Raw genomic sequence first — 23,838 nt, 5'->3', positions numbered from 1 at the left:
GCTGTTCTCAGTGCCTCTCTTATATAAGACATAATGAGTGTCTCTGTGAGACTGCCATGTCAGGTTACTACAAAGTCTTGTAAGTAATGTTACCCCAAATCATCCAGATTTGATTAATGCATTCCTGTTAATTAATTTTTTTTCTTTCTTGGATATGATACCAGCATGTGACTGCTCATAATACCACACACTTCATTCATAAATACAGAAAGACTCAGTGCAGGGTGGTGAGCTGCAGCTGACCAGCATTTGGCTGATGGGTTATTGTAAGCGGCTATGGATAAGAGCGTCAGCTCATTCACTGCCTTGAAATGAATCGTAGATTCTCATGGCAGCAAATTAATTATAATAATCGGATATCTGCACTTCTTTGTTCTAACTTATGTTGATTTATGGTAGGTAGATTGATAGAAGGACTGATAGAACCAAAAGGGTGAGAATAAGGGCGGGCTATTCATTTGTCCTTTGCTCACTTGCTCTCATTTCACGTAGCGATAAACAATTCACTGTGTCATTTTCTCTGGCAGTACCCACTGTTCTGAGGCCTGAGCTAACCTGTGGTAATCTTGTCCCAAAACCATGTCATAAGCTCCTGTATCCCTTCCTCCTGAGCTAGCAAAATGACCCTCGATCCTTCACTGCAACTCTGAGCTCCTAAAGCTCCTCATCTAACCTCCATTCTATAAAGCTGACGAGACCAATAGCCCTGTTATAGCTGGTTATAGGATCCAGGGTTATTAGAATTGAAAGAACTGCCCTCCTGAATGATGCATAGCAGTACTTCTGTCTTGAAGCAGTATGAAAACTGCCTTTCTAAGGTGCATCAATTTTATTTTTTATTATGTTATTCTGTTACAACTTCTTACTAGGATAATTTATGTAGTGGTTTTTATATATATTCCAGACTGAAATATCTCAACGTCTTTTAGTTAGATTGCCAAGAAAATTTGCATAGACAATTCTGTTCCCCAGAGGATGTATCCTTAGCACCACTGTGATGCCATGAGGCACCACCACGATGTTTGCATTTGAAGTTTTGAGTGTAATGCCTCAACAACTATTGAATGCATTGCCATGAACTTGGTACTTAAATTGTTTTACATTGTGTTTCCTTAATAATGAATTGTCAACACTTTGGTGATTGCCTGACTTTTCATATAATTCCACCATCAAGTCAAAATTCCCTTTATCCCCCGTTACTTTGGTTTATACATGCAAAGTCCAGTGTAGTTTTCCATTGTCCTTTTTAAAACACCCATTTCTAATACCACACGTCATATCCATTGTGGGTCAGCTGGGGCAAAGTTTAGCTTCGGTTTTGATACCAGCGGTTCAGGGAACCCAATCTCTTGAACAATTAACAATTAAATATAGAGAATACAAAGGTAGGAGAGGGAGTGAGTGAGTGAAAGAAGCAGGGAAAAAATGAAGGAAGGGGAAACAATTAATTGTATTGTGTGTGCTGGCACATGGTTGGACCAGTTTGGGCTGGCTTGCAGGAAAGCAGAGGCTGAAAATAGGCAGAGGGAGAGAAATGTGAATGATCAGACCTTGAAAGATGAGGCCCTCTTAACGCACAAGGCCTTGAATCAGACATATTTGCAGCTTCCTTACATACACCCCCAACACACACACACACACACATACATGCGGCAATGCTGAAGAAGAAAAAGAATGAGGAAAGCGGTGAGCCCTGTGTGAAAAAGGTAAGAATAAAGGGTGGAATGGAAGGAGAGGATGGAAAAGTCTGGCTTTATTGTGATTTGTAGAAAGGTAATGATCAGTTTCTGGAGGTTGAGAATATCAGGTAGGATGGGATTTGTAAGATATTGTTGTTACCAGTGTCATAATGGATGTCCTTATTGATTTCTGACCAATTCCTGTGTAGAAAAAAATGCTCCAATGTTATTAGGAGACATTATTTTAGATATTTGCGCTTGTGCTGCTTGGTTGAGAAGTAAAGAGAAGTACATTGTGTGTAGTGTCAAATACAAAACATTCTTCCAATTTAAGTGCATGTCATGTTGAAAGATGTTTAAGCATATTTCTGGTGGTTCCATCTTTGCATAGACATTACAACTAGTACCGTTGTCATCTTACTTCTTGAAATGAAGCCACGCTTTGGAAAGTTTCTTCCTGTCCTGTCTGCCACGACTCCTCCTTCCTGCAAGTTCCCAGCAGCTTGAATATATGAGTTTGACGATTTTGATGGATCGGACGGTTTGGGAATTGTCTCTTGAGTCCCGTTCCTTATATGAGGTTCTGGGCATAGGCGAAAAACTCAATGGCTGGTGAACGTAAGCACGCAGTACATTAATTTGCACTGCGTTTCAATTTCAGCATCAGGGAATTGTTTCCTTGCTTGTCTCTATAAGATATGGTCAATTCTGTTGTTTTTTGAGAGCAGTAATGTCCATGCCTGTTTGAAGGGGTGCTGATGTTCCAGTCTACATTATAACCACAAGACACTAGGGCCAGGAGATCACTGAGCTAAGAGCAAAGTAAAGATAAAAAAAGTTGCTGGTGATTTCATGTGTTGATATTAGACATCTGGCTATGATGACTCACAGCTTCTTTGTGATTGGACTCCAGCTCTACTCTGTGTCATACACCCAACATTGTCAGAGTGGATGAGTGATTGAAAACATTCTGCTGCTATATGACATGCACACACAAAGCATGTGTCTGAATGTCAGATTTTATTTCTGTTGCACTGCTTTAAAATCCAGAAATTATTTGCTTGTTTTGTACTCAAGGACGGTCTTTTCAATACTGAGAATGAAAGAGAATGGAAACAAATGAGGAATGACGCTTGTCCTGCTCCTTTTATCAGATTTTTTAAAGCTTTTCACCACCTCCCTGAGAGAACTGTGGCTTTGGAAAACTAATTTTCCAGCTTTTATCTCGACTGAAAGATTTACTCTGATTCTTGTTGTTATTCAACAGCATTTCTCAGTTAAAATTGTTTTCATGTTGTCTTATGCTTTGCTGCACACCACCCCCAGTAGCACATGTTGTTCTTTTTGTGTAACTTTATGATAGTAATACATCAGCTATTCATACTGTGTAATATTATCAGAACATGAATTATCATGCACCAAGCTTCTTAATGGCGGAAAGGTAAACAGAGTGATACTCATGGTCAGTGTGTGAACGGACAACAACTCCCAGTATCACAGAAGCAGGATGAACTGTTGTACCTTGTGCCATCTGTGTCACCTTGTCGCCGGTTGATAATAACCTCATTGTCTCCATTATCTTTGAAAGTCAGAATAAAATTGAAGGTGCTCCGCTGCACTGTACTTGTTCTGTTTCTTCTTTCTGCATTTATTTATGTGTGTTCTGTGTGCCTTTTCTTATCTCTAAAAACAGTTTATCATTGTTTAATTGAAACATGCCGTCCTGACAACACGGTCTGTCAGCCCAACACAGTCGGAGAAGAAGAAATTGAGTCATTAAAGAAATAGTTTCCTCTGAATGGTTGGCTATTGAATTTCATCATAACTATAGTTAATGTATTATTGAGTGTGTGTGTGCGCATGCTCTCATTCAAAAGCTGTATGTGTACAAAGCCTTGTTTGCCCACTTCAAAATTCACTAGAAATTAACAAGAAGTTATTTAAGTTTCATGTGAAAATAAAAAATTGAATTCTGATCACCTTCCCCTTCTCTCTCTGTCGACCACCAGATCCAGTTTGCGGACCAGAAACAGGAGTTCAACAAGCGTCCCTCCAAGATTGGTCGACGTTCCCTGTCCCGCTCCATCTCCCAGTCCTCCACAGACAGCTACAGCTCAGGTAAAAACACACACAAACGGACTCTTTTATCTGTTGCTCAGTCTCAGTAGCACACTGTTTATCAGGCAGGCGATGGATGAGATGGGTTTCCATTTCATTCAGTTTTATGCATTTTTGCTTAATAAACAATGACAAGGGAAGCAAAAATACCCAGGGGTTAAACAGCTGTTTTCTGTGTATCTTTATGACTCTGTGCTCAAGGATCATATTTTGTTGACTGCTCTGTTTTATACTGCCCTTTACTGCCATCTCCTCTCTCCTCTTAAGCTGGTAGAGGCCTCAAGTGATCAACAACTGCTTCAGTTTTGTCCCGAGACACACCTGGCAGAGATCTGCACTCTAAGAGCACTCCTCTAGATTTGAAGATAACCTGCTTAATTATGTTTCCATAGCAAACATACAGCTTTTCCACCCTTTTTCCACCAGAGGTACTCAGTAATAACCTCTGCTTGCCTCAGTTGGCCACAGAGAACTTCAATGGGGCAATATAAAGAGACACCTGTGCTTTACACCAGTAGTCCAGCATTTTGGGAGATACGCTTATTTGCTTTTTCGTTTACGATTGAATCAGTAGTATGAAACCACTCTCTTATCTGTCTGATTTAAATATGAAGCTAGACCCAGAAGATGGTTATCTTAGCTCTGCTCAAAGAAATAGGGAAATGGCCGGTCTGGCACTGTTCAAAGGTAACAAAATCGAATAATCCAACATCTCTAAAGGTCTTCAACTTAATATTGTATTTATTTATTTAATTTGTCCAACAATAGATGTGTCACAAGTTGTGTTTCTACGGGATCAAGGGCTAGACTGTTTGGTGGGCAGACTCAGTGTCTTCTTGAGGGGCTGTTGGCATTTTTGTCCACGTCAAGTGTCCCCCTCAGACAAGCACATGTTGCAAGACTCAAATCATGTTTATGCAGGAGAGCATGATTTTTTTTTTCCATAGTCTATTTTTGTTCAGCTCTCAGTACTTTTGTAGCCTCTAACTGATTCTGCTTCTAAGCAGTTATCTGCTGTGTTTTCCTGCTTCTTTCAAGATTACTAATGGTGAAAACCTGACATTTGCTGATTTCACTGCTTCATAACAAAAGCCATCAAACAGCAAAACAGGACTTTAAGTATTTATAGGAAATGTCTTTAACACTGAATTAGTGCAGCTTTGTTAAAGGCTTATTCAGTAATACTGGACGTAGGAAGAGTAGAGAAAGCCGCAGGGCTTAGTCAGTTATGGACACATCTTCAAACAGGTAGCCCTGTTGGAATGGAGATCCAAGTCCCTGCTGCGCTGGGCTGATGCGCCAAATCGAACAGAGTCAAGCCAAGGCATGTACGTATAGAAAATCCACTGGAGTGTTGTTGTCACCATCAGGTTTCAGTGGAGTATCAGATGAATATAAGGGCAGTGGTAAGTGTACTGTATTTCCCTAACGTGTGCTTAAATAAAGAGAAATAGTAGCACAGCATCGAGAATAGAGAATCTGATGTGATTAAATCTGTTCTCCTTTTCTGCCCTTCCCTGTTTTGTCTTGTTTACATACCACTTAAGCTGCTTCAGCTATGAAGGCCCTTTGGGTTCCTGCTGTGTGTCAGGGTCATTCACAAGGCATGGATGTTCCAATGACACCATTAACATGATGAATTAATCTATGTGTGATCATGCTTTGACAGTGTTGTTTGTAGTGGCAGGATATAATGGACAAACAGATGGATGGCAGATGGACAAATGGACTCTCAGTCAGTATTAGTGGATTGCCATGATCTGTACCTCAGGTCAGGGGTTTTGGTCAGTACTTCCTGAGAAAAGATGAAACATTTTAAAACAAAACACTTCACCCTCACATATATGTAGAGGAGAGGTGACGATACTCTGTTTGATCATTTTTCCACTGCACCGCAAGGTGGACACAGGAAGACATCTAAAAACAGAGTTTTCTCTTTCATCTGTTGCTGATGATGCAGCTGAGGGGAGGAAACGTCAGCGATCTGTGGTTGGTCCTGCTATCACCCCCCACCCCACTCGCTTTTTCTGATACTTTGTTCCAGATGTGTCGTGCATAGAAAAAAAGGTTTGTCTTGTTTTTTTTGAGATTGCATTTGATGGAAAGAGCAGGTAATTTGCAAGGGAGTCTTTCTGAACCACAAGCCAACATTCTTACCTGCTTGGATCTTATATATTTCATATTTAGATTAATAAATTCATCTGTGTGTTCAGTCGGCAGCCGTAAAATTAAAATTGCCAGTCCAATGTAGAGTGACTTTCTAAGGTGAGAGTTGGACTTGTTCCAGGTCCCCTCTAACACACATCTTGTGCTTTTTTTCTTCCTTCTTTCTCTTCACTTTTCTTTGCTTCTCTCCCCTCACTTCATTTCTTATTCACTCCCCTACTGGAGCTCACGGCTCATTAAATCACTCGACCTCCCAAGAATCTTTCTCTCCAGCCTAAGGCTGTCAGATTGTGGATTTTTTTTCTCAATATTGAGCTAATGATGAGAGCATTTAGTCTGCATTTATTTCACTCAGTGATTTGACAAGCTCATTTCTGTCTGTCCTGTTCTTAACTACACCATCAGCAGCTGCAAATTAAGTGAAATGTGTCAATGCTGCTTTCAGAAACTTGTGCAGCTCTTTTGTCTCTGCTTTTGAACCCTCTGTTTTATGCTCTTTTTTTTTCTTCCCACTCTGTTCTGATTCCCTGTCTTCTCCCATAATTCCCTCACCAGAGTGACTCCAATTTCTCTGATGGTTCCCACAGTGCCGAGGACACACCGAGCACACCGGCAGTACTTTTACCAAGACCACTTTGGTGTAGATTTTGTTTCTTAAGGGTTTCTCCCAAGGTGATTGCCCCGGTCTATAAAGTTGTAACAGATAAAGTTATGAATCACATTGTCCTACATTATTAGGAGTGCATTACTTAATCAGTGGAGTGCTTTTATCACACATAAGAAATTTTAGCCTTAAATCAGAAAATGTGAATCTGCAATAACATTCTTAGAGTATTGGTCAGTACTGGAATGAATGTTAGGTTTTAGTTGTGTTATATTCCACAAAAGACAGATACTGAAGTCTCTTGATTTTGACTTTTCCTTTACCAGCACACTGTCTTTGGCTTTGTCCCAGTATCCTTTGGAAGTATCAGTATACCAGTACACCCCCGAGATCTTCTCATCTCACAATTTCCCCCACCCTTTCCTCCTGTCAGTGCGGATGGGAGATTTAAAAAGAAAATGGTACACTCATGGATTAATACTTTTTTTTTTTAAAAGCATTTCCCTTCCTGGCACAGTACAGCATGTTCCTCAACTTCAGTATTGTTATCCAGTCTTATCTAGTACTGGTCTGTGGTCATTTTGAAAGGGTGATAGGAGTGATACTGGCTTCATGTACCTGCTCTTCAAAAGCACAATTGCACCTGTATGGTGAGTCAGTCTGAAGCACCAGAGCCAGCACAGTGTTGCTTCTGCCAGACATAAACATCTGCTTGCTGAGCTTGTTGCTGTATGCTGTGGGCACTACTGTTTATGTCTCACAGAGGTGATGCATAATAGATACTGATACCTTTCTGTGCAAGTGTTAAAACACATTTGTACTATGTTTAGGTTCTGCTGCAGTCTTAAATTGGAAAAAGGCTGGAGTTGCTCTGTTGATGTTAAAGGTTTTGCAGACAGCTTTATGATCAATTAAACTTGGTGGTGTGCAGAATCTGTGGCCTTCCAACGTCAAATTGTAGGGCTGGGAAAAGTACAGGCTTTATTCACAGTGAACAAACCAAAGGCACATTATGTTTGTTCTGCACTTTGAAACTTTAGAGCTCCGGCGAAGGCACGGCAACGTAAGTTTGTTTATATGGCACCTTTCAAAGAACAAGGCTATTTACTGTGCTTTACATAAGACATAAGGACACAATATAAAAGAAACACAAGACAATAAGGAAAAAAGGTACACATAAATGGAATTGTAGAAGAGAAACAGAAAAGCCTTTAGCCTTTATTTGACAGAACTGAGACTTGGAACAGATCCTCCTTTTTTTGACACTTTGTTCCAGATATGTGGTGCATAGAAAAAAAAAATAATGTTGCCTCTCAGTGGTTAGTTTGTACTCTGGGGACAGTTAACAGTCCTGTCCCAGACAATTCACAGTGGCAGATCAGAAATGTATTTTGGCCATAAACAATTTAGTGCTTTATGATTCAAAGAAGAAATATAAAATCAATTCTTTGAAACGCTGGAAGCAAGTGCTTTTTGTAATCATGTTATTGATATATATTTGTCTCATGCACTTAACTGAGTAAAACCATAATCATGTAGCAGTGGTTCTTTTATTAATCGGTCTGTCATCTGCCCAATTACAGTAGATAATTAAAAAAAGAACAACATAAAGAAGATATTGTGTTTTCCATAATCTGCAGAAATGGGAGCATGTTGATGTGAAACAAAAGAGGCTTGAGAATGGAGCCTTGTGGAACTCCCCCATGACATTTTTTGTATGCTCAGATGTGTTAATCGACACAAAGTGGTCCCTGTCCTTCAAAAAAAGGTTCAAACCGGTGTAGCACTGTGCTGGAAGGTCCTACCCAGTTTTCCAGACAGTCTGGTAATATGTTGTTTGATCATGTCGAATGCTGTAGCGAGATCTAATAATACCAAGGCTGAAACTTTTCCACCGTCTGTGTTTATGTGGGTGTCATTCAAGACCATAACAACAGCAGTGTCTGTGCTGTGATGTAGTCGAAATCCTGACTGGAGTACATTGAAACAATTGTCCAGGACCAAGAAGATGTTAAGAAGTTTTAAAACAGCCTGTTCACTAACTTTACTTAAAAGATGAGAGGTTTGATATTGGTGTGCAATTGTTCATTAGGGAGGTGTCTGGATGGGTTTTTAGAAGAGTGGCTCAACAACTGCAGTTTTCAGCACCCGTGGGTCTGAGAGTAAATTGTGTTGACTGTTTGTGGAATAACGTTCGAGGCAGCAGGTGGACGATTTTAATGTACAATTTCTTCCAGGGTCATATGGTTGATAAGATCAAATTGTGTCATGGTAATTGAATTAGTTTTTAGTGGATGCAACTGCAGTGTAGACTCTTGAAGTAGGAAAACTGGATATAACTTCTGGTTCTGCAGCTGACGTGGGAAGGTTGTCAGTCTGTCACCAGCAGCAAATAAGGCACATGCATTGTTATAGTTTTTAATGTATGAATGATGTCATGGTGATGAATGATGACTGCTTTTCTTGTCTTGGTTCAAAATTAGAAATGCACATCAAAATGTACCCAGGGATTTGTTTTTCTTCACCTGTGTTCATTTTTGCAAAACTGTTTTATTAATCTGCCAGTGTGGCAATTGTTTGTAGTGCTTTTTTTTAATTACCAGAGACTGATAGACGTTTGTCATTTTAAATCGAAATTGTCTACAAGATCATTAGCTAAAAACCAAGCAAGGACAGGTGTGAACAGTAGGGCCTGAATGAATAATTCACTGTCATTTTTTTTTTTTTTTTAATTAACTGAATAATTGAATGTTTGTGTACGCAGACACGGGCATCTAAAAGAAAACGTCAGACTGATCAAAAACTGTAGCGTCGTTCACCACAACCTTGAGACCATTGAAAATCCAGAGTGGGCACGTGACTGTGTGTGGGCTCAGGCACATGCTGAGTCAGTCAGTAGTTTGGTTGCACTGGGAAACAAAAGCTGTTAAGTGAACACTCTGTGTACTGTTTCCAGTCATACAGGTTTTCAGATAAAGCTTAAGGTAGGAGGGTTGGACTGAGTAAGACTGCTGCACTGTTGTCTTGGTCTAATCAAGTTTCAGTTTAAAACAGTCAGGTGATGTGACTTAGGGGGTGAGGCAATAAAGAGAGGAGAGTGAAAGGAGGAGAAATTAGGAGACAGGTCCATCAGCTTGGTGTCAACATGCTGACATTTAGGCTGTGATGTTTGATTTTTGTGGTGTCGAGGCTGGTGTGTGTGGTATGTGGATTTTCCTACGCTTGGCTGATGGGTGGTGGGAAACTGAACCAAAAATGGTCCATTGGTACTTAAACTCCAGGGGCCTGTGATGTATATAAGAGGTGTAGCACACAGCTGGGGTATACAAACCACAACAAGAGCCTGGTCAGGCACCAAAATGACAGCTCCAAAGCACAGATGTCTCCTTTTTGTTTGTCCTCTTCCTCGCCTTCTTCGCTCACGTCTCAGGTAGGAGGAACAAAGACAAAGAGGCAAAGAAAGGATGTACAAACTGAGCAACGGGAACAAAGGCAGATGAAGCTACATTGAAGTTAACAATGTAGTTGATCCCTGTCAGGCTTCAGGTTTTGCTGAGCCGTGTGCTGAGTCCCAAGAGCCTGTTGAACCTGTTGATCCCTGTGTTGACCATTGGCCAAGGTCCACTAATAAAAACTGGACAGTTAAACGGCTCACTGAAATCCTGCTTTAGACCTTTTATTTGCTCTCTGCAAACACCACTCTCCTCCACTTGTAGACTAATTTGATTAATTTGGGGGTGTTTATTGGCTGAGGAATTTCACATAGTATAGCACCTTTCCACTTTGCTCCAAACAAGACTTTTTCGCCTATTCTGTCAGCTAGCACTTTTGCGCTACTCCCAGGTGTGAACTTGCTAGCAGCCATCTTCACTTTCATCTTTTGGAGATGGTAATGGTTCAAACCTGTTCTCCAGCTGTAATGTCTGAATTGATTGTGGTCTTGTGTTCATGCCCGTCAAACTTATCTGAACTTAATTCATAAATTCTTCCCCGCTGTGGGAGTGCAGTCTTGAACTTATCTTTAAGTTTAGCACCCAGATTATCCCAGGTGGAAATCCTATTCACAACACATGACTTCACAGGTTTAGTTCCAGTGAATCTTGGGAAAGTTATGGCGTCATTTAAAAATAGCTGTCCATTTAAATCTTGTCTAGTCTACTGAAGACACTGGCGAAGTGAAGGCAGTTCAAAGGAGACAGTTGTTGGCTGCTTTGTTGTTTAAGGAAATGTAGCAAAAAATAGCAGCATTTTGATAAGAGTATTCTGTGTGAAACTTTAGGTTGTCTTTATAAAATTAAAGATGTGTGTGTGTGTGGGCCATACTAACAGTGCTGTTGTCTATATGTGTCTTTTCTTTTTTTTAGCGGCATCATACACGGACAGCTCTGATGATGAGACGTCTCCCCGGGACAAACAGCAGAAGAATTCAAAGGGTAACGCAGACTTCTGCATCAAAAACATCAAACAGGCCGACTTTGGACGCAGAGAGATCGAGATTGCAGAGCAAGGTAAACCAAAGGCATTCGCACTGCTTACTTTGAAAAAAGCCGTGGGTTAGTTGCTTAGCGGGGTGTGTAAGTGACCAAGTTTTCATCCACATGTAGTGTAAATTCTAATTGAATTTATTAATGAATGAAATGCATGTTTCCATCCACACACTGTTGTTACATAAATGTTACAAGTTGGGTGCTAATTCTCCAGTCAGGACACAAGAGGAAGCGCCAGTCGCACCTTAAACAATGCAAAACATGATGGGAATCAGATTTTTATGTTTGTTTCATGCATTGATTGATGGAGTCAGTTTCACATTTTATATTTGTGTGCATTTGGTGCTGAGTGGCCATATGTCCACTGCCACTGCAAATGAGAGCACCTTTTAAGAACCACACAAGCCTCGACTGAACGGGCCGATCTACATTCTCTTCAGCTGGATGAGTCAATGGGGTTGTGATGAACTATTAGCAGCATCAAATGATGGGAGTTCCTTAACAATCCAACTGATTCGTCTTTCCACTAACATGTCTGCTGGTGTGTGTACTCCTCTTACAGAGATGCCAGCTCTGATGGCTCTGAGGAAGCGAGCCCAGGGAGAGAAACCCCTCGCCGGTGCCAAAGTGGTGGGCTGCACCCACATCACTGCCCAGACTGCTGTGAGTAGGAATGCAAAACACAGACACACACACACAACTCAGAACATATCACACTTTTACTCTAGCAGCTCCAACAAAAATGCAAACTTGACCCTCTGATCTCCCCAGGTCCTCATGGAGACTCTGGCAGCTTTGGGGGCTCAGTGCAGATGGGCAGCCTGCAACATCTACTCCACCCAGAATGAAGTGGCAGCTGCCTTGGCAGAGGGAGGTGAGATTGTGTGTGTGTGTGAGAAAGAGAGAGAGAGAGTGACACCTGCCCTTTTCTTCTCTCGTGCCTTAAAATATTCAGGGTCTTTCTCTTTCACATCATCCTGCAGAATCATTATTTTTCTGTTTCACACTTTCCGCCTGCTGTGCAAAAAAACGCTATGTGTCTCTTTCAAGGTTTCAGTGTATTTGCATGGAAGGGTGAATCAGAGGACGACTTCTGGTGGTGCATCGATCGCTGTGTTAACGTGGAAGGCTGGCAACCCAACATGGTAGCACACACCTACATTATAACTCCATTAAAGCATGCGGAAAATATGTTTTCTTTCTCTCTTGTTGGCAGTACAAACATCTGCTGCTTTCAAACAGTCAAATAGAGGTTTTTTTGTTTTTTGTTTTTTTTTTCCTCAAACACACTACATTTGTTAGACATCCAGGACTGAATTGTGGTCTTTTCATGGAATTATTTTTTAAAAAAATATACTTGTGGTTAAACAGATTTCCTTTCTTTGAATACTAAAGGAGAAAAACCATCAGCTGTATTGGAAAAACTGACCCTCCTCTGTCTTTTTCATCCTTACCTTTTTATTTTTCTTCTCTCAATCTTTCTCTCCATCTCTATTCCTCTCTACTCGTCCTTTGTTTCTGACTGTCCACCAGATCCTGGATGACGGTGGAGACCTGACTCACTGGATCTATAAAAAATACCCCAACATGTTCAAGAAGATCAAGGGCATTGTAGAGGAGAGTGTTACCGGCGTGCACAGGTGGGACTCGCAAAGTGCACTGACTCACAAAGATTGAAAATAGTCCATAAAACCCGTCCACTGTATTTTTAAATGAGAGAAGCTGCAAGTAAATGTTCATACGCACTTGCACGCATCAAAAGACTTCATTCTTACAGCAGCTCCCTCAGTTGTTGGTGTGATAACATTGCCATCTAGTGGTGAAATGTCACCATTTACTGTGAAGTGATCACACTGTAGCAGCATTGTTGTGTATGAGTAGAATGTCCAGCAGTGTTCATTAATACATGAGCACGTCTTAGCCTAAATGCCTCTAATATTTTGTTTATTTGTGTGTGTGTGTGTGTGTGTGTGTGTGAAGGTTGTACCAGCTGTCTAAGGCAGGAAAGCTGTGTGTTCCTGCCATGAACGTCAACGACTCTGTGACAAAGCAGAAGTTTGACAACCTCTACTGCTGCAGGGAGTCCATCTTAGACGGGTATGAAGCAGTCTCCTGTTTAACCTCATTAGGGATTATAAAACAGAACATGTTTGTTTGTTCGTGTTGCAGGGCATTTACACTCACTTCCTCTCCACTCCAAATAGTCTGAATATGAAATATGAGGCCAATGCTGAAATAACTGTGTTCTTGTCCCTAGCCTGAAGAGGACCACCGATGTCATGTTTGGAGGCAAGCAGGTGGTGGTGTGTGGATACGGAGAGGTAAGGCAGATGTTCACTCCTCATATCTCTCTTGAAGTAAATGTCAGTTCCATTAAAACTCTAATAAATACTCTTGTGAAAATACAGATTTAGCTGTAGGTTAAAACACAAGTGAGATGACTGTCAGGTCACTGTGTACATCAAAAATCTTCTGTAGCAGAAGCTAATGGCTGCTAGAAATAAATGGTTCAATCAGTGGTTCACTAGTACAGACTCCAAGAGTACATGATTTGCTTTCCTGTTCCCAGATTACATATGTATTACATGTTACATTAAAACTTAATATAGAAGCAGTTAGAGCGTTCTATCACTTGTAACTGATTTGCTGTGTTCTGAAACAGTGATTCCCAACCTGATTCTCAAGGAGTAATGTTTTCAGTTATCAAGGATATTATTTATAGTTCAACTCCTATATTTTGGAAAAATACAAATATATGATTTGTTTGGGGAAAAAAATAGGCATGTGTGTTTTTAAAGGAAACAAATAATGAAATAAATAAAAAAAATAACCAGCAGGAATACTGAATCAATGATGATTGATAACATTTGGAAAATGTGTCAATGAAGGGGAGTTGATCTGACAGTTACATCATGCAAAGAAATTGTTTGGGAACTAATGCTGTGAAGCACAGCAATATAAATGTATACTGTACCTCATCAGGTTAGGCTTCTCTACTTCTAAACTTCTACTTCCAAACGCCTGAACAGGCTTGCACTACACTATAACCTGTCGTCTCGTTTGATTGAATGCGGTATATTTTTCTGCTGTACTGTGTGACAGTATCCCATGTCTGTCATCCTCAGGTGGGAAAAGGCTGCTGTGCCGCCCTCAAAGCAATGGGCTCCATCGTCTACGTCACAGAGATCGACCCGATTTGTGCCTTGCAAGCCTGGTAAGCCTCCACTTGTGATGAGCCTCTCAAGGCTTGCAGCTCGGTCTGACATCATGTTAACTTCCCTCTCTCTCTTTCCTTTCTCCCAACCACAGTATGGACGGTTTCCGGCTGGTGAAACTGAATGAAGTCATCAGACAAGTGGACATCGTCATTACCTGCACAGGTTTGTCCGGCTTCTGTCTCTCTATCTCTCTCTCACTCTGTTTCAGTCTTTGTCCACTTAAGAAGTATCTCTCATTGGCTTTTGTGCAGGGACACGACTGGTTCAGGGTGACTGGACACATATTCAGTCTCTGTCGTCAGTGTGTGACATTTAGCCTAAAGACTTAATTGGAGCAGGGAGCTGGCTCTCTGCTTCGTTACCTAATTTTGCTGGCAGGCCCAAGAGCAAGTGAACAGTAGAAGAAGACATTGCATTTGTGCAAGATCTTTCTCGTGAAGTTACAAAGTGCTGTAAAACAAATAAACAGGGTAAACATGAGGTCTAATAAAGTCAGGCACTGGTGGATTCTTTAGAGCTGCAAAATTTGCAGCAAAATTCAGAAAGCGTGTTGGCTTCCTAGTGAATTGAAAATGCTGCTGTACCGAACATAGAGATCAGTATTTGTATGCTTTGCAGCTGAATTCAAAGTCATCTTTCAGGATCTTCCTGGTTTGCAAAAATGTAGCTTTACCTTTTTGAATAAAGAAATGTTTTTTATAGAGTTTTGTTTTTGAATGCCTCGCTTTTTGATCAAAATGTCAGAATCCCTTGTGATAAGCCCTGTTAGAACCGTGCAGATTGTTAAAATGCAGTCACATTTTCAGAGTTAATTAGCTGCACCACATGGTGAGATAAGAAGTAATTAAATAGAGTACCGTTTAAACCTAGTTTTACAGAAGTGGATACAGACTTGGTCCCCAGATCTCCTGTGTTCGGTCCTTTTCAGCTTGTCTTTTGATTAAAAACACTGTCTTTTTCTTTGTCTGTGATTGTCTTTTTGTCCGTTTTACATTTTTGCTGTCTCACTGCTCTTTGTGCGTTTGTCCTCGTCTTTCTTCTCTCATGTCTCTCTCCACACATCAGGCAATAAGAACGTGGTGGTGAGAGAGAACCTCGACCGCATGAAGAATGGCTGCATTGTGTGCAACATGGGACACTCCAACACCGAGATCGATGTGGTCAGTTATAAGCATGTGTAAATTTGTCACGTAACAAAAAAGGCGACACAAAACAGGTCACAGGCGTGTTGAGCTGCAGATTTCTTCTCAAGAGGTCAAGATACAACATAACAAACCAAAGAGAGGTTAGAGAAGGGCAAAGTATATGCTGACACAGAAACAAAAGAATGGCTTTTACCTTCCATAGGGTTACAGTGAAAAGCTAGTAGACTTTAGCAAACCGTCAAATTATAACAAGTGAGAAACAAAGTGCAGCTTTTGTATCACTGCTAATTCACAACTTCTTAATGAAGGTTACGACCTTTCTGCTTTTCTTCGTGGCTAGAACAGCTTTTTTCCTTAAGTAAACCAATAAACTGTATTTCAGGCTTTTAACTCGTGCCCATGCGGAGTATATTAGACTGACTGCAGTGTTTATAATGCAATTAAAACAGAATTTAATTACCAAAGGTAAGGGTTGCTGATTGTTTACTCCTGACCATAAAACAGTGAGACATAACAGGTGAAATATGAGAGGAATTAAAGTTTTATTTTTTGTTGTTTTTTTTATTATTATTAAAGAATGCAATCTTAATGAGTGGTAGAAGAAGGAAGTATTTCAGACACTAGAGGAAGTTGTGACTCCCTTCTTTAAGTATTTCAGTCCTGGAAAAGACCTAACATACTGAGTCAACAGTGCCCTTGATGGTAAGATGGGTGACAGTTCAGCCTAACAGGAACGAGCAGTGGAAAAACACGGCCAGAAAATAAACGGTCTCTGATGATGATGTTGTGCCTCATCCTGCAGGCAAGCCTGCGGACTCCTGAGCTGACCTGGGAGAGAGTGCGCTCTCAGGTGGACCACGTCATCTGGCCTGACGGCAAGAGGATAGTGCTGCTGGCTGAGGTACACACAAGTCTGCAATGTAAATCATTAAATATGAAGACTTGCTTTAAAGCTAAGGTTTTGTTAAGGTAAGGGTTAAGATTAGGCATGTAATGTTTATTGTTATGGTCAGGTGGTGGTTAAGCCTCCTGGAAATGAATGTAAGTCTATGTAGAGTCCCCAAAAGTGATGGAAACGTGACTATATGTGTGTGCGTGCTACAAGCTGTGACAGAATGAGAGCAGTCTACCAGGGCCAGACAGACAGGCTGCTACAGACAGCCATGCCTGTGTTTCTGCTGCTGTTTGATCTTCAGCGCGTTTCAGCCGCCATCCTCACCTCTCCCGCCTCCATCGTCGCTCTGTGTTCTAACAGTTCTGATCCAAGATAGTTGCATTCCAAAAATAGTAAAAGAAATGGTACATCATCTTAACACCAGCATTCAATATATCTAAAATAGAGAGAATAGGTTTATGCTTTAAAAAGAGGAGATAAGAGACTAAAGCTTCTTCCACGATTAAAACCGCTGATTATCTTAAGAGTATAGGGAGTGATGGGACTAAATGAAGAATTGTCTTCTGATATGTCATGTTTATTTTTGAAACAACAATACAACCTTTCTCTGATCCTTGCCCTCCTTGCCGCAGAGTGTTTCAGGTTTACATACCAACTATCCAATGTTCTGCACCACCTGAGATCTCCCAAACTCACTCACTGCAATGCAGCATCTCAGACAGCAGCAACAGTTTGCTGTCAGAATGAAAATGAGAGAAAACAAAAAAAGCATGTTTTAAATAACTGAGTTGCTAATGCGCATCCTGCACATGCTTTGTCCTCTCAAGTACAAAGTTAGGCATACTCTAACCTTGTATTGCTCCTCTTTCCTGTTCAGGGTCGCCTGCTGAACCTCAGCTGTTCCACTGTGCCCACTTTTGTCCTCTCCATCACCGCCACTACCCAGGTGAAACAGTGAATCATTTTCTGTCTCATTTACATCCCTGTGTTTGGCTCTGTTCTTTGTTCTGATCATTGTTCTCACTCTGTTTATCACTAATAAACAAAACAACTTGTTGTGTGCGTGTGAATAACACTTTATGTGTCTGTGCCCAGGCTCTGGCTCTGATAGAGCTGTACAATGCTCCAGAGGGACGCTACAAACAGGATGTTTACCTGCTGCCCAAGAAGATGGGTAAGATTTTTGTCTGTTTAGAATTTTTGGATGGAATAAAGAGTGAACAAAGACTAACAGATAACAAAAACATAGTAAGACATCCGGATAGTGAGATAAAATAAAAAAAGTTGTTTGGTACTAAAGTAGCCACCGCACAGGAAGTGATTACACAGTGTTTGATCTTGCCCCAGCAGAAAGTCTCCATGTATATAACATTTATCTCCGTAGACATCACAGTCGACCTCATCTGTTCAGTCCAAAGTCGTCTCCCTGGACAGCATATCATTCACAGTGGAATACGTCCCGTGTGACTGTGCACATATGTGTGCGTGCATACAGCATTTCTTAGCTTCCCCCTCGGTGCGTGAGAGCAGAGCACATAATGTGGTAAAGAAAAACAGGGAGCCAAATGTAGGTCACCCCATCAGTGGCGGCTGCTGCTGCCACAGCCAGGCTGACATAAAGATGATGGAGAGGAATGAAAGGATGGACTGACAGAAGGAATGAAGGAGGATAGGGAGAGGAAAGCAGATGGGGAGAAAGAGGAAGATGTAAGACAATGAAGGAGGATAGGGAGAGGAAAGCAGATGGGAAGAAAGAGGAAGATGTAAGACAATGCAGTGGGGAAAAAAAAACCAGACATTGAGAGACGGTACATCCTTCCTTTCTACTGTTCTTCCTTTTCTCGTTTGAATGATTAATCAAACGCAGACGTCTGATGAATGTTAATGTGTTCTTCCTCTCTCTTTCTTGCCCCACAGATGAGTATGTGGCCAGCCTACATCTCCCAACATTCGATGCACATCTTACAGAGCTGACTGATGAGCAGGCCAAGTATCTGGGCTTGAACAAGAACGGTCCCTTCAAGCCAAACTACTATAGGTATGTAAACCATTTAGGTTCTGTTTACAGTACATGTAAGGAACTAAAGAACAAACAAAGCTTTGAAGATTCTGATAAAATGGTGTGTCAAGGGGGAAACCTGAACAGCTTAATTTTAAGGATGCTATGTTTTGCAAATGCTGTTCAAAGACTGTTTTGATGTCCAGGCAATAGGCACTCAAGGCGGGACCTTTTCAGTTTAGCTATGACACACACTCGCTCACTTGTTTCAGAATATATGTTCTCTGTATGCTTGTCTTGCGTAGTCTCTGTAGGACCAGACTTGGTTAGACTGGTCCTACAAATGAAGCACCCTGGACTTTGTAGCAGTACTGCCTGATTGCCATTAAATTATAGTAGCCAAATTACAACAACAACATAATAACCCCCCTCCCCCCATTAGAGTAAAGCTGTCTGTTCAGCCATGCTGGTAAATGTAGTTTAAAAAGTTGTGTTTTTGTATGACAGTCAGTGAGGCCAGCCTAGAAACACTTGGCGGTCACTGCAAGACATACTTGATTTTCCATGAAGTCATGAAGTGCTGCTTGTCTTGTTGATCACCCTTTTTATATTTACAGTAACTGCCATCCTAACTTGTGTTCCTTCTCTTTCTCTCCTTAAGGTATTAAACCAGTGTTAAGGCTGGACTGAAGAAATACAAATACTCCATGAATGGCACAGACTCAGAGGGAGAGGAGGAGGACAGAAGGAAGCGATGGACAGAATAGTCAACATACCTGCTTTATATTCCGGGGGTTGGGGGGGAGTTGCTCTCACCGAGCCTGAGGGGGAGAAGAGGGGACGGAGGGGCGTGGCTTTCCCTGCGCTTATGGCAGTCGTTTTATTTATTCACGCTCAACAACCACAATGATAACATTAACTCTGCCATTTGCCATTAGCTAGCTCCCCAACGTTGTCTTACAGAAGATGTTTTACTTCCCTTCAACTCGTCATTTCACCACTGTTCTCTATTTAGATGCTCATTTGTCTGTCGAGTTGTATGTAAATCCTCCATCCTCCTTTCCGATCACCAGATCTTTTATTGTTTAACTATTAAAGATAAGATTATTAATGCTAAAAAGATATATACTATATAGAAATCAATTAAAAAAAAAATCTGTGTGAATGAAGATGACCTTTGAAGATTTAGTGACAGACTTTTTCTCCTGTCCTTCTTTTTTGTTGTTGTTGTTGTTGTCTATTTCTTTTCTACTTGTGATTATATTTTGTTTTTCTCTTCTGTAATATTCCGAGGTTGGGGGATTAGACCTAGTTGGGAGGGGGTTAGGCGGGATCTCAGGGTCCAATCATGTCATGTCTTTTATTTGACGGTTTCACTGAGATTCATCGTTTTGTCTGTTTTTAAACATCTTTTTATGCGTTCGTTCCCTTCGGATCAGCCTGTAGTTTGTCATAACTTGTTTTTTTTTTTTTCTTTTTCTTTTTTTTCTTTTTAAGAATAAGACTGGATGGTGACCGGTTCTTCCCACCTGTCATTGAAAGCCACATCTCATTGGCTGCTTTTTTTCTGAGCTTCCAGCTGCTCACGTGGCACCAGTGTTGAAGTAATGAAAAGTATTTGAAGCTTGTGAGAGCCTTTTCATTTTGTCTTTCCCTTTAACAAGAATAACTATACTGTATTAGAATCATGCAGGTTGTCAGATCATCACAAGGGGTGTACTGTATATTTAGATATTTATATTGAAATTAAAATTTTTCTATCTTTTTCTCACCTGCACCATATAATATCATAACTTTTTGACAGAAAAAAATCAACATGTCATAAAGATAAGCAATTAAATGTAATAATAACAAGTGTAATAAATGTACTTAAACCCTCATTTTAAATACTGTGACAAAATCTTTACAGAGATACCAAATGTGCAGTTGCTGCCAGGCCGGTACTAATATCTTCAATCAGGTCCTCATTTAAAAGTATGGTGCTGTTAAGATTTACTGTACTTACCGTATACACAACTCTTTGATACTAATTATATTCAAGGGATGCGGCTTAAAAGTAAAATCTGCAATTGATTTATTTTCTGTACATCCAAGTAACACATTTTCTCCAAATTCATGGGATTTTTCACCATCGGATCTCCAAACTTGCTCTCCCTGTTATGTTTCATTTTCTTCTTCCCCACCTCAACGTCTTAGTTTCTGCCAGCATAATGAGCTGCAGTCACCATCTTGGGTGTCTTGTCCCCAGCTGACCTGACTGCGGAAATTACAAAGTCCTGACGGTCATTTCACCTGACAGCTAGTGCACCCCACTGCTATACTGGCTCCGCACCTGATCCAGTCGTATTCTCCGTTAACCTGCAGGGAGACGCTGCCAGCTCTGTTCTCACAGAGAAGGCTCAAATATTTAGACATCCACACATAGTCGCTCATTATCCAGGTCTGACATTTACTGATCTTTGTATAGAAAATAAATAAGTCATCATTTTACAGCTTTTGAACAGGATGAAATAGCACAAAAAGCTTTGTTTACCAGTTGAATAAATACATTTGCTCACTCATACAAATATGCTCACACATTCATACAGTTTTGCTTTTGTGTGACATTGTAATGTCACTGTGCACTGTGTATTTGGTAGTAAGTCTTTAGATGAATACTTCAACAGTTTTAGTGTTTATTTGCTTTCTCGCTGAGATGTTAGAAAATGGACCACTTTTTGTGGTTTTTGTATGTTAAATCTGTAGCTGGAGCCAGCAGCTAGTTAGCTTAGGTTAGCATAAAATGGTAACAAAATCCTACTACCGGTACCTCCAAATCTCGGGTTTTTGTGCATATTTAAACAAAACAAATACAACATGTTAATTGGTGAGCTTTTAACATGCTGGCAACTTTATTGTACTACTTTTAGGGAGAGTCAGGCTAGCTGTTTCCCCCTGCTTTTAGTCTTTATGCTAAGCTAAGCTAACAGGAGGCTTCCCCCAGCATACTGTGCAGACCTGAGACTGGTATCTTTTATGATCTTGATCTCATCCAAATCTCAACAGGAAAGCAAATTAAGTGCATTTCCCAAACATTTCAAACTATTTCCTTTTACATTTGATAAAAACAAATTACAATTTAAGGAAACTGAAATCTTAAACCTCTCAGATAGTCTGCGCCCATATGCCACCATATATTGCAAAGATCCTTCACTGTGTCACAGCCCATATAACCTCAATGCCGCATTGTTCCCTGCCAATATGTTTGCATTTCTGTCTCCTCGTGCTGTTGAGAATCCCCTCTTAATTCAGTGTGATCTGTTGTCTTGAGTCTTTTTTTTTTTTTTCCTCTTTTTCGGTGCGAATGTGTGTAAAAGTTTGTGATCCCTTGAGACAAAGCTGATTATACATGAGGTGTAGGTGTCTAAATGGCTTTCTGTGTTTGTACACATCATGTTTTTGTTTTTTTTTTTTGTAAACCATGATTGCTTCGTCAACAGCTGCCTCAGGATCCTAGCCTGTGCGTTAGGGGGAGAAACCATTTTTTATGTTTTTTTTTCAGCCATAAGCTGACCAACACGTGGGTGGGCGGGGGATGACACCAGCATATGTATATACATACTATATACAGATATGACAACCTTTAAAAGTATAGGAAGGTAAAAGAAGATTCTCAACTCCTGTATTTATTGTTGTAAATCCTCATACAGTGCAAACTGGCAAAATTCTCAAACATGTTTTAAGTTGTCTAATAAAGAAAAAAAACCCTATGTTTAAATATTGCAAGTGATAATGGTAGATGAGCAATAATTTAAAAAAAAAAATTCTGTAATCTTAATGAATAAAGATGTAAAAATTGTAACCATTTTTGTATGCATCTTTTTGATTTCTACAAACATATTTTGACTGGAAAAAAAAAAGTTACTTTAAACATATAATCACCCACTTATTGTTGTATGTGTTACTGTGTGTTGGGGGGGGGGAGGAGAAGCAGTGTGTCATTCCTCAGCTGCTGAGGTCTGTCACAGCCACAGTGATCTCCTCTGAGCGAGCAGCGATCTGACGGGGACATCGCTGACATCAACAGCTGGCTGTGAGCCTTTATTTATTATTCACACAAATTGGCGTCAGAGGGTTAAATTGGGAGTTTGACACACAGAGAATAACATGTCAGCATGTTGTTTAGAATAAATTATGATTCAAATATTTATAAATGTCAGCACTTATTCTTTGATCAGTTTAAAAAAAAAAACTGCTGGGGTTTAAGGAAAAAATGAGGAATACTTGCAATAATAATACGCAGTGCCAGTTATCTTACCATGTGAAGTACTACTGAGACTGAAAATAAATCCTGTATAGTTCTACAGGAGCCATCTGATGATATCACCAGGGTTATTTTGCTTGGTTTTGGAGACAGCATCAAAAAGGGCATGAAGTTTAAGAGGGATGGACAATTACTAAATTTAAAAGGTGAGTCTAACCTGAAAGTTAGCAAGTAACATTATGGGAATTGTAAGATCCAGCATTTTTTGGAGTTTAACCCATACTGGGACTACATGTCAGGATATCTTACTGTTTTGGGTTTTTTTGACAACTTTTTCAGTTCTTAAAAATACACTCTTTTCTAGCCAAATTGCTTTATCTTCTTGCAATGATGTATTTTCTATGGTTACCCCGAGGAATATCTCAGAATCCCTACTAAGGATATTGAAATTAGCTGACATTTTTACTAATACAGCATAAATAGGGGCAGTTTGTTAGCAATACTCTTGCACTACTGCACTGTTCACTGTCAAGTTTTGCCATCGTCAAGCTTTAAACCAGTGCTACAATTTATCCACAGCACATCAATGATGTCTTTGTAAATTATCTGTTTTACTGGATTTAGCCTCATCAGGCTTCAAATTGATTCAACCACCAGTGAATAATTATTTAATCATGAACTTGTCTCCTCAAGACCTCCCGCTGTCCTGCCATGTGTTCATGTTCCACCAGAAGCTTGTGCCTACATTGAACTGTACAATCCAATCATGTCATCTTAAGTGGTTTTCATAGTCAGGGATTTGTTTGTGTGTGTCTGTCTGTTCTGCTTTGGTAGTTAAGAGTGTTTGGCAGCCTACACAGTAACCCCTACTTGCCACACATCAATAATTCACTTGGTCCTCTGAAGGGAGGGTGACAGCAGGTGAAGTGGCTGCAGGGTGTGGACCCCATCTCCACCTTCATCTAACATTTAAACAGGGGGAGTCACACAAATTAAGATGCAGACACATGAGCTAATCTGGAGCCTTGATAGTTGAATGTCAGTTTGATTCGATTTATTGATATAGCGCCAAATCACAACCAAAGTTATCTCATGACTCTTTCCAAACGGAGCAGATCGAGACCAAACTCATTAATTTAGTTCTGTGTTACATTTTATCAGGAGAAAGCCTTGTTTAATGTTCATTCAGTTTGACACAGTGTGGAAACATCAGCTAAAGCTGGGTGGTTTGATATTTTTCTACAAGAAACTTGAGCAGGTACCCAATTATGCTGCCCGAATGCC

General features: G+C 40.4%; 1 protein-coding gene across 2 annotated transcripts in view; it reads left to right on the top strand.

The window, feature by feature from the left end:
- ahcyl2b (adenosylhomocysteinase like 2b) overlaps nucleotides 1–22,152 on the top strand; it is a 42,295-nt gene extending 20,143 nt beyond the window's left edge. For both annotated transcript variants that reach the window (XM_046378437.1, XM_046378438.1), the window contains exons 2-17: nucleotides 3,689–3,797; nucleotides 10,932–11,075; nucleotides 11,617–11,717; nucleotides 11,826–11,928; nucleotides 12,105–12,199; nucleotides 12,588–12,694; nucleotides 13,035–13,151; nucleotides 13,312–13,375; nucleotides 14,180–14,268; nucleotides 14,364–14,434; nucleotides 15,338–15,432; nucleotides 16,220–16,318; nucleotides 17,190–17,258; nucleotides 17,408–17,486; nucleotides 18,230–18,350; nucleotides 18,973–22,152. In XM_046378437.1, coding sequence (XP_046234393.1) covers nucleotides 3,689–3,797; nucleotides 10,932–11,075; nucleotides 11,617–11,717; nucleotides 11,826–11,928; nucleotides 12,105–12,199; nucleotides 12,588–12,694; nucleotides 13,035–13,151; nucleotides 13,312–13,375; nucleotides 14,180–14,268; nucleotides 14,364–14,434; nucleotides 15,338–15,432; nucleotides 16,220–16,318; nucleotides 17,190–17,258; nucleotides 17,408–17,486; nucleotides 18,230–18,350; nucleotides 18,973–18,979 — 1,470 coding nt within the window. In that variant the 3' untranslated portion in view covers nucleotides 18,980–22,152. The remainder of the gene's footprint in view (nucleotides 1–3,688; nucleotides 3,798–10,931; nucleotides 11,076–11,616; nucleotides 11,718–11,825; nucleotides 11,929–12,104; nucleotides 12,200–12,587; nucleotides 12,695–13,034; nucleotides 13,152–13,311; nucleotides 13,376–14,179; nucleotides 14,269–14,363; nucleotides 14,435–15,337; nucleotides 15,433–16,219; nucleotides 16,319–17,189; nucleotides 17,259–17,407; nucleotides 17,487–18,229; nucleotides 18,351–18,972) is intronic.
- The last annotated feature ends 1,686 nt before the right edge of the window (nucleotides 22,153–23,838 follow it).

This window comes from Scatophagus argus, chromosome 22 (assembly GCF_020382885.2).
Source record: "Scatophagus argus isolate fScaArg1 chromosome 22, fScaArg1.pri, whole genome shotgun sequence".
NCBI classification, from domain to species: domain Eukaryota; kingdom Metazoa; phylum Chordata; class Actinopteri; family Scatophagidae; genus Scatophagus; species Scatophagus argus.
This window is presented reverse-complemented; position numbering and strand designations above follow the sequence as displayed.